Source organism: Cynara cardunculus (genome assembly GCF_001531365.2).
Source record: "Cynara cardunculus var. scolymus isolate 2C chromosome LG 8, CcrdV1, whole genome shotgun sequence".
Taxonomy (NCBI): Eukaryota; Viridiplantae; Streptophyta; class Magnoliopsida; order Asterales; family Asteraceae; genus Cynara; species Cynara cardunculus.
Genome location: NC_037535.1, coordinates 1,357,104 through 1,368,546, shown reverse-complemented (window position 1 = coordinate 1,368,546; position 11,443 = coordinate 1,357,104). Strand labels below are relative to the sequence as shown.

General features: G+C 34.3%; 1 protein-coding gene across 1 annotated transcript in view; it reads left to right on the top strand.

The window, feature by feature from the left end:
- Positions 1 to 8,337: 8,337 nt before the first annotated feature.
- LOC112517468 (BTB/POZ domain and ankyrin repeat-containing protein NPR1) overlaps positions 8,338 to 11,443 on the top strand; it is a 5,620-nt gene continuing 2,514 nt past the window's right edge. The window contains exons 1-2 of the mRNA XM_025124907.1: positions 8,338 to 9,047; positions 10,505 to 11,252. Of these exons, the coding sequence (XP_024980675.1) occupies positions 8,514 to 9,047; positions 10,505 to 11,252 (1,282 nt within the window). The 5' untranslated portion in view covers positions 8,338 to 8,513. The remainder of the gene's footprint in view (positions 9,048 to 10,504; positions 11,253 to 11,443) is intronic.

Sequence of the window (11,443 nt, the reverse complement as noted above, 5' to 3'; positions counted from 1 at the left end):
TTTAATTATTTGATAATCTCATATACTGTGATAATCTGTAATAATTATTTTAATTTTTAGTGGTATTTTTTGTTTCACATATAAAAATGTTTACATTGTAAACCAAATACATATGAAACAAATACATTATAAATAAAATATATTAAATTCAAGTTATAAAAATATGTGAAATAACACATGATACATTTGTTTTCAAATTATCAGTATTTTATAGGTTTTTAAATAAAAAGAATTTAAATATAATATTTTATTATTATAAAATACACGTTTGTTAGTGACGGTCTTCCACGTGCAGTTTCTATCAATAAAAATTATTTTTGCATTAAAAATAAATAAATTCAAAGGTTTACAACTTGGAGTTTGTGTACGTTAATTTGTAGTCAAGTCAAATGTCAAAATGCCGATTATTGTAGCTTTTGACCCAAAGCGAAACGATGTCGTTTCTGCTCTAAAATAAAAATTAAATAGATTAAAAATTCTAAAATTAATTTAATTTTTTTAAAGACAATTTATTATTAAAAATAAAAAATATCAACGAATGGAAGAAAAGCTCGAGAAATGTGACGAACGGTGACAAGATTAAAGGAAAATTACAAGCAAGTAAAAGAGCTGAGTTAGAAGGCAAAACACTGATTAGCCTCGTGCACGATGGATGACAAGTGTCGTAAGAGCAGCTTATCTGTTGAGGGACAGACATGATGTTTCCTTTACTGATTCACCTCGACAACTGTTCGAAAATTCGAACTTGCATCTCAGCAAATAGCATCTGGGTAGAGTGCGACTTGTTTGTGAAGATTGTGTTGGCTGTAAAGCAAGTAAGCACGTAACGCAAATGGAAGCATGAAGAACCCCCTTGGAAGTTTTAAATCTTGGACGTGAAACGACCAAAACCAGCGTCAATGTTCGACCATTTTCAGAACAAAATCGAAAGGTTTATAGCAATCGAGCAATTAGCAGTGCGATGATCTATCGTCATGGAATCTTCATTACATCTTGGTCAGGGAATTGTATCCAAATCGATTCCTCGATTATCTAGCGGAAATCTAACCGGGAGCCGACCATGGATAACACACCAGATAAAGATGTTGATCTCTTTTGGTACAAGCGTGTTCCAATGAGTTTCTGGATTTGGATCATCGTCTGTGGGATATTTCCCCTCAACCAAAATCTTCAAATATAATAAATTATGTTCAGACATTTAGTTTACCTATGGAATGGAATGGAATTCCACCATTCATGGATTTGGTCATTCCATTACAATGAGAAGGAATTCAATTCCATTCTATCCCATTTTCCCAAAAAGACAAAAAAAATCCCAATCTTCCCTGCTTAATCTAAACCACCATCAATCTGAACCATGCTGACCATCATCAATCTGAATCACCCCAACCACTACCGATTTGAACCATCGTTAGCCCTTACCGATCTGAACCACCGTCGACCTGAACCACTGACGATCTAAACCACCGCTGACCATTGTCTATCTGAACCACCAGGGAAACTATCTGAACCACCGCCAACCACCACCTATCTGAACCATTGGTTCACCGTCGATTTGAACCACCGTCGACCTCTATCGTTCTAAACCACCGCTTAGCATCACCGATATGAACCACCATCGACTACCATCGATCTGAGCCACAGTAGTTGGATTTCGTTTAAAAAAAATAGTATTTTGGTCATTTACCCATATTCATTCCAATTACAAAGCTACATTATGTGCACCAAACATATTTTTTTCAATTACTTTAACAAATTCCATTCCACTATCTGTCAACCATACATGTGGTCAAATATGACAACATTTCATTCCAATTCAAAGTCAAAATTCTTTTAACAACTACATTCCATCCAAATATATTTTGTAAACCAAACATCACATTCTCACCCAAAGAAACCGACCGACACCCATTTATTTTTACGTGAACCCAAATTTTCGGTTAGTTTACAATAACGACCATTGAAGATTTAGACATTAGCTGAATAATTAAATAACATGTCATTATATTGAAATTTTGACTATTAAATTTGCATTAATAGTACGAACAATTGAACTAAGGTTTGCAGATAAGTTATTCATAACTCTCGGTTTTTAGAGTTATTTCTTATTTAAATCTTTCGTTTTTTGCATATTTTAAATACCTAATTTCCTTTTTTTTTTCCGTTTACTCAAAAAGTTTTAAAAAGATGATGAAACACAAAGGAAGAGAATTTATTTCAAAAACCATCACTTTGAAACATTGCCCACAGTGTCACCACAGTGGGAAGATTCGGAATTTTTGGATATTGTTCAATTTTTGGAGGATGTTTTCTTGAAGATCTTTCTAAGAGATATTCTGTAGCTATAGCTGCACTGAAAAGCTGAGTTTTGGATTAAAAAAGAACTAGAAGGATACTCGCATAATGCAGCAAGATACATCTCGATTTTAATGTTTTATTTTATTATTTGTCTATATAGATGTTATAATACCATTTTTATGTGTTTTTAAGAAATCAATAATGATTTTATTTTTGAATAAAATATAAATTTGAAAATATCATAAAAATTTGAAAAATATATATATCAATGTTAATATCAAATCAACTATTTAAAAGTTCTCATTTTTATGTAATTTCTTTAATTTATTTTTTTATTGTAATTTAATTTAAGTTTAATAATGAAATAAATTTTTTTTTGGTTTAATAGTATAACATTTTATAAAGATAATAATTAAGTATTCTGTTAGAACTCAATAATTATCCTAATTATATTTTAGATTTTTTATATTTAAAATGAGATGTTTATCCTGTAATTGATTATGTTTATCTGCAGTTAGTTACATGAATTCAGATATGGAAGTTTAATAAATTGTATTTACGCACAATTTATTTGCAATCTTGAGTTTTAAGTAATATGCATTAATAAACAGTACTTTATGCATAAAACGAAGTTTTTAAGAGTTTTTGTCAAATGCTTTATAATATAATATAGATTTTGGATGGATCTTTATCCACAAGATATTTGAAGGGTCCATTTCCTTTGGATATTATTATCCTTTATTCCCTTGTATAAAGAAGCCAAATGCTTATTTGAAATTCATCCCTATCTAACATAACTCAGCTCAAGTCTCTCTATTTCTTACTGTTAAGTTAAATTTTAATATTTAATTTTCTTGTATTATATTTTTAACTGTAATATGTTGCCCACAGACTAACCACTGTGGCGACAGATTTTTGTTCTCTTTTAATAAAAGTTTCATTTACGTTTTATAACATGTCTTATATTATGTTTTCTATGTCTATAATGAGCTAATTACTTATCTGGGTGTGAGTGTGAGTTAACTTATGATTTTTATTATTTACTACTTCGTAAACTTTGTCACTTAAGTCAGGATTAAAAATCAATGCGGATAAGCCGGTCATTTTGAAATGTTAATATTAGACTTTTGACCCAGAGATGGGCGGATTTGAAATACGGCTTAAGTGATGCACAAAGAACTTGAGAAAGTCTTTGATAATTACGTAGAGATATGAATTTCGTATGTATTTAGCTAAGGTTCAAGAATTGGAGATTTGTTTTACAATGAGATTTGGGTATGAATTTCGTTTCTTTTTCTTTTTAGCTAAATCAACAAGCTCGAAGTGGTAGAAGTGGGAACTTTGTGGGATCTGTTTATAAATTTTCACTTTCGATAGATTAGAATTTTTACAAACATCTCATAAGATCTTTACCATTATATTGTTGCTTTTATCTTAAAGAATACTTACACTCATGCCCATCTTTTATTTATACGTCTATTTCATCTTTTAAAGCTTTTTACCAACAAAAATCCAACTTTTAATCACAAACAGAAACATGCTCAAGAAGTTCATGAAATTCTCCAATTCTCAGTAGTTCAATCCATGTGGAAACGATCTCGGTATTTCACCACTCTAGTACTTGCAAGCGATCATAGTGTCGGCGTGCACTTGCACACCACTGTGGGACTTTGTGCCCACTGTGTTAATGATTCATGGCTACCAGTTATAAAAAGATAGAACATAACCCCGATAAAAAAATTTATTATAAAATGTAAAATGAATAAACCTAAGAAGGTAATAAAATGAAAAGGTGATCAATTTGAGTCATTACATTGTTTTATCATATTTTTTTTAATCGTAGGAATGAAAACAAATGATTTTGATTTGTATAAATACGACACTTGATTATATTAAATGGGCAAATAGATACGAAAATGTTCGTAGTTGAAAATAAAAGATACTATATACGTTGCATATAAGTATTATATCTCTAGGCGAAGGATCATATGAGAACGAGAGATAAGGTGAGAAGTGTGAGAAGTGTAAGAAGAGATCTGGACCCTTGATTACCTTTAATCTCAAACTCAGCCAAGAATCGTGTTTGATACGGGGACTGATCTGGTGCATCTTAGTGCATCTCATCCTAATGTGCATCCAAGGATGAAGATCTTTTCTTACGTTTCTCACCTTACTCTCATCCTCACCGAACCCAACCCTATATGTCTATTTGAAATAAATTTTAGATTTTTAATAAATATACATAAACAGTTCATAATAAAATTACTTATATACATTTGTTTATATAAGATCCCATTTTTTTTTTGATTAACCTGGATATCCAACCTGCTATGCGAGCCGACTAATCCCAGAACGACCACCTGCTTTGCAAATAGTCCATATTAGTCACGGAGGAAAAAGGAAGTTACCTTATAAGGGGATGTATACCTCCCTATCGGATGTGTTTTTAAAACTGTGAGTCCAAGTGTATGGACAAATGGACAATATCTGGTATAGTTGGCCTGAGATGTTACAGATGGTATCAGGGCTGGGAACCGGACTATTGTGCTAGCAAGGACGGTGGGCTCCCAGGGGGGACAAAAGTTCCTTATAAGGGACTGGATACCTCATCTATCAGACGCATTTTAAAACCGTGAGTCCAGATGTGTGGACAAAACGAATCATATCTTACGGTTCGCATGAGATGTTACAGTTTATCCTCATAAATTATTATATAATTTCAAACAACAGAATCACATTTAAACAATATCTTTTAAAACGATATAAACTGATGATATGATTCTAATAAAACTGATGTAACCGTTGTTAGGATTTCTAAATATCTGAGAGGCTTGTATCAATTTTGATCAGATTGGTTGTAAAATCAGATGAATTTACGATAATCCTTGTTTTGGGGAAAACAATGATTTTTCTAACACATTTTCAAGACCCTAAGTCAAACAATCGTATCGTTGTCTTTTTCAGTAAGCTCCAATATCTCCAATGGCTGAATCAAAACTTAATGGATCACGAGGTACCCAATCTCTCTGTTTTATATATCAGTATGATGCTCGATTTTCTTTCATCAATTTAACTGCAGAATACGAATTTGAACAAAACTCACCTGTGATGTTCAATCGTTGCTATGCAAGATACAATGTTATTTGATAATTTGTCCATTTCAATGTGTATATCAATTCGATCTTACCCATGAAGTAATTCATAACACACTTTTCCTGAATCTGTGTTTTGGAACTCCCCACGCGTTCGTCGAAATGTCGCCTCATTCGATCTTACTCGCTATTATTGGTTCCCCATTTATTTTTCTTGTGTGTTGCGAAATGAACCATCTTTTGTTGGTGATTTGTATCACTAATATCATTTAAGTGTAATGGGATTTATTTGTTGACCAATGTAATCATGATAAATATCAAACAAGTAAGGAGGGTGCAGAGTGCACACTTGTTTGAGTTTGTTTTAATTTAGGGGCGTAGCCCCTAAACAACGGGGGTCCAGGGGCAGCGCCCCCGGTGGCAGGGTCCAAGGGGCAGAGCCCCTGACTGGGGTCGAGCTGAAATTTTAAATGCTTCAAAAATCCGAATTTGAAATTTTAAACCCGGTTTTGACTCTGTTTTGAAAATCCGGTTTTTAACTGTCGTATGGCAGTTTCCGACCGTTTGAGGGAAAAACTACGATTTGGTCATTTCATTTCTATATGATTTTGCACGTTAACGAAACTTAACTTTGGGTAAATTATCTCCGACGGTGATTATACTGATATGAGTGCTGTTCTTGAAGGAAAATATGGAATATTGGATATCAGTTTTTGATTTCGTATAGTGAAATGGTTGTTGCAGTTTATACTGATATGAGTGTTGTGAAAAGTGAAAAACCTCATAAAAGATGTGCTTTTGGTGAAAAAAGTACTATCAGATACAGAAAAAGTTATAAATATATATAATATTCTAAACACAGTGTATGTCGATTTATAAAAACTAAATGTTATGTTGGTTCTTGCGTCGTTTGTAATTGTGTTGTTATATACCATTACAACATAATTTTAAGTATAAACAAAATCGTACGAAGATAATAGTAACGATAATAATCAGGGGCATTTTGCTCATTTTGCATTTTCTGTTAGTAACATTGAGTGTACAAGTTTTTAAACCTTATATACAAGTGCGCTCAATATCTATACTATATTTGACAAAAACTCTTAAAAACCATTTTTTATGCATTAAATATTGTTTATTGATGCATATTACTTAAAATTCAAGATTACAAGTAAATTATGCATAAGTACAACTTATTAAAATGAATTCGTATAACTAATTGCGGATAAACATAATCAAATAGAGGATAAACATCTTATTTTAAAATATTAAAAATCTAAAATATAATTAGGATAATTATCGAGTTCTAACAAAATAATTAATTATTATCTTTATAAGAAAATTATATTATTAAACCAAATCAATAACTTTGTTATTGAACCTAAATTAAATTATAATAAAAAAATTTGAATTAAAAAATTACACAAAAAAATATGAGTTTTAAGTAGTTAATTTGATACTGCTATCGATATATTTTTGTCAAAATTTTATGATATTTTCAAATTTATATTTTATTCAAAAATGAAAACATCATATTTTTTTCAAAATCATATAAGACAGTACTATAACATCGACTGAGATAAAGAATAAAAGAAATATTAAAATCAAGATGTATCTCGATGCATTGCACGAGTACCCTTCTAATTATATTATAATATGCACAAGGTTCATTTTTTGCCCTAAACTCTCGGCTCAACCATCTTCCGTTGGTTCACTTCGGAGAACTTGGACTCCGTTCAACGGCTCTCACTCCGGGCTCCACCTCAAATCTACAGCACCCTCGAGGACCCATCATCACCAGAACCCCTTCATCTTGAGAATCCACCATCACCAAGAACCCTTCCATCTCGAAACCAAATGAAACGAATCGACGAGTTAGATAAAAAAACGATCAGGAACTAGAGCAAGAACGACGTCTGCGTAATCAACAAAACATAGAGCTATACGGGCTTTGTTTGATGATGAGAAGATTGCAAAAAAAATTGGTTTGACTTTGAACAAAATTACCAGATTTAAGACGCTTACTAACAATCCATTTTAATGATAAAAAATGTTATACGATAATGAAATTAAGGAAGACGCCTTTTACCGATAAGCATTTAGTAAACGGTCACTTAGTTAATGATTTTTAACAAAGAACTCGTTATACATAGTCTAGAAACTACTTCTACGGGCTGTTTGTTTACCTCTTAATAATTCCATTAAGAAGTAACATCTGAATCACTAAGAAGTGAATCTTGTTTGGCAAAAAAAAGTCGATTTCTTAATGGTTCTAAAACCCTCTGAATGATTTTGTATCATGAACCTCCCTTAACCATTCAACATCCTAATTCCATTGTAAACAATTACCGAACAATTATATTTTATTTTGCACAGTATCATGAGAGTCAATTAATCATTCTACACCAAATCATTCAACAACAGTAAAATATGAAATTTACAGTGCAAAAATATAATGAAAAACCATATTAATATACAACTATACATTGGTTTTCTTGTCGTTAAACTTGGTAAAGGGGTGTTTGTGATTGCTTATAAAAACAACTTATTGACTAATTCCGGTGTGACATCGGTAATAAGCACTTTTGAGTGTTTTGATAAACGACTTATACCGATGTCAAACCGGTAATGATGAGCTTTTAAAAAAATTAAACATTTCTGACTTATAATAAATTGATAAATGCTTTTATAAAAAAACACAAGTCTTTTCAAATAAGTAATCCCAAAGTCCAGAAAATTGGCTAATTTAGCAACCGCCGGTGGACCCTCTCCGATCGGGACCCATTTCTAATCGTCATCTTCGTCTTGAAAGAAAGGACAAAATCATCGCACAATAATTCGACAACCAGATCCTTTCGAGTTGAAAATTTCTTCTGCTTCTTTTGCTGTCGTCATCACCTCTCTACCTCACTCTTCTGACACCATCTCCGTTATTATATTCACATCATGAATCCAAGTTCCTCTTTTCCCAAAACCCAATTCACCCATCACTCCGATTTCCCCCAAAACTTGCCTTTTTACATCGCCATGGCTGTCCACACCTTCCGCCAACTCATATCCTTCGTGGGTCCATCTCTAATTTAACATCCATTCACCATTTCACCCTTTCTCGATCGACTTTTCATGATTTCCGGCGAAAGAAATCAGATGATGGATACTCGAACTGGGTTTTCCGATGATATAATCAGCGGCAGCAGCGGCGTAGATTCACCCCTTTTTCCTTCCGATATCTCTTCCCTCAATCGCCTATCCGAAACCCTAGAATCAATCTTGTTAGAACCTTCTAATTCCTTCGCCGATGCCAAAATCATTCTTTCCAGTGGCCGGGAAGTCGCTGTCCACCGGTGTATCTTATCGGGGAGGAGCCCCTTCTTCAAGAACAAATTCAGCGGCGAAATCACCGGTAAGGGGAAGAATCACAATGTGAAATTGTCGATGAAGGAATTGGGTGGTGATTATGAAATCGGATTTGAATCGCTGGTTAGTGTGTTGAAGTACTTGTACAGTGGTAAGATTAAGGGTTTGCCTACAGATGTTTGTGTTTGTGTTGATGAAGAATGCTCCCATGAAGCTTGCCGGCCGGCGGTGGATTTCATGGTGGAGGTGATGTATGCTTATCACACTTTTCAGATCCCAGATATGGCTGCTCTGTGGCAGGTGATTTCATTACTTCCATTTTCCCAAATTAGAGTTATGGTTAAACAAAAACCACCATTGAAGATCTTCTGTATCTGTGCCTATGAGGTCAAAGCCAGCTGTTGGCTGATAAAGCCAGCTAAATTGTCGGCTGAAAAGCTATCTGGTGGCTGAAAAGCTAGTTGTTGGCTAATAAACCAATTGTTGGACGAAAAGCTAGCTAAACTGTTGGTTAAAAAGCTAGCCGTTGGCTGAAAAACTAACTAAATTGTTAGCTGAAAAGGTAGTTGTTGGCTAATAAAACTAGCTAAATTGTTGGCTGAAAAGCTAGCTGATGGCCAAAAAGCTAATTGTTGGCCGAAAAAGCTAGCTGTAGGTTGAAAAGCTAGCTATCTTGTTAGGTTAGCTGAAAAGCTAGCTATTAGCTGAGAAACTAGTGGTTGGCTAATTATTAGCCAACTAATCTGCTAATCGAATAGCTAGCTAAACTGTTAGCATAAAAGCCAGTTGTTGAGTGATAAGCTGGTTAAGCTGTTAGCTGAAAAACTAGTTGTTAGCTAATAAAATAGCAGATAAAGTAGTCTTGTTTAGTAAAAGCTTGTTAGGTTAGCTGGGAAGCTAGTGGTTGGCTGATAAAGGCAGCTAAACTATTGGTCGAATAGCTAGGCTAAACTGTTAGCATAAAAGCTAGTTGTTGAGTGATAAGCTGGTTAAGCTGTTGGCTGAAAAACTAGTTGTTAGCTAATAAACTAACAGATAAAGTAGTCTTGTTTAGTAAAAGCTTGTTAATAAACTACTCGCGCTTCGTAAAGGCTAGCTGATAAACTAGTCATGTGTAGTAAAAGCTTGTTGATAAACTGGATAACAATGTAAAACGACTTGGATGTTGTTTACTTCTTTTTCAATAAAGTCTGTATGAGTTGAGTTGTCTGTCTGGATAAATTTGTCTGTATGAGGGACGAGAGACAAGAGACCAATGGGTTTGAGGGAGGCGAAGAGTGGGTTGGATAATTTTTGAGGCATTTCTGGTATTAATTTATTTTAGGTGGCTTACCGGGAACAAGTGAGGGTTCCTGACTTATTCCAAATCGTCATTTTGGCTTAATGGCTTAACGATCAAGCCGTAAAGAAACACTCCTGTATGGTTGAGCGAATAAACCGTCCAGACCATTAAGATCATTTAGTTGTAAGTAATCGACCCCTTAAAATGACACGTCGAAAAGCCAATTCGAAGACATAAGAGGCATACATGGAAATAAGTGGAGAAAAGCCCCTGGAACTTATTGGAACGCTACTAAAAGTAAAGTTACAAAAAGCCTGCTTATGACCAGCTGAACGGAGCTTTTTCAATAAGCTCGAAAAATGAAAATATTGCCTTAGAAGTTTATATATTGCATTTATTATGATCCCCGCTTTATATTTTATAACGATTTAAAGTTATTTATTTTGATGATTATTAGTCTTTCGTTTTGATGTAGAGTCGCCTAGTATATGTTCTTGACAAAACGTCCGTGGATGATATCCTGGTGATTCTATCTGTTGCAAACACATGTGGGAAATCATGCAAGGACCTGTTTACGAAATGCGTCGACATTTTAGTCAAATCGAATGTCGATTTCGTAACTCTCGAGCGAGCTTTGCCGGAACAAATCGTCAAACAAATTATCGATCTCCGTTTTGAGCTCGGTTTGGACAAGCCCGGAAGCAGTAGTTTTCCTGACAAGCACATAAAACGCGTCCACCGAGCTCTTGATTCGGATGACGTTGAATTAGTCACGATGTTACTACGAGAAGGCCATACTTCTTTAGACGGTTCTTGCGCTCTTCATTATGCTGTGGCTTATGCCGATGCTAAAACCACAACAGAATTGCTCGATTTGGCGCTTGCCGATGTGAACCATCGGAACTCAAGGGGTTTTACGGTACTCCACATTGCTGCTATGAGAAAAGAGCCGAGCATTATAGTATCCCTTCTAACGAAGGGTGCTCGGCCGGTTGATCGAACCCCGGATGGCCGAAAAGCGCTTCAGATCTCAAAGAGACTCACGAGAGCTGTTGACTATTATAAGTCAACCGAGGAAGGCAAAGATTGTGATAAAGGGCGTTTGTGCATCGAGATATTGGAACAAGCAGAAAGAAGAAATCCGTTGTTGGGAGAGGCTTCGGCTTCTCTTGCTATGGCGGGAGATGATCTGCGTGTAAAGTTGTTGTATCTCGAAAATAGAGGTATCGATTTTGAATTCAAAGAAGTCGATATATTTTATCTTATTGTTAGAGTCCCGCATTAGTTAGACTTGGACCATTTCTCTTAGATTTATGTTGGAACCTCTCTTCTCTCCCCAATGACTCTTTTGGAGAGTAATATAATGGCTTTACACACACACACACATACATACATACATATATATATATATATA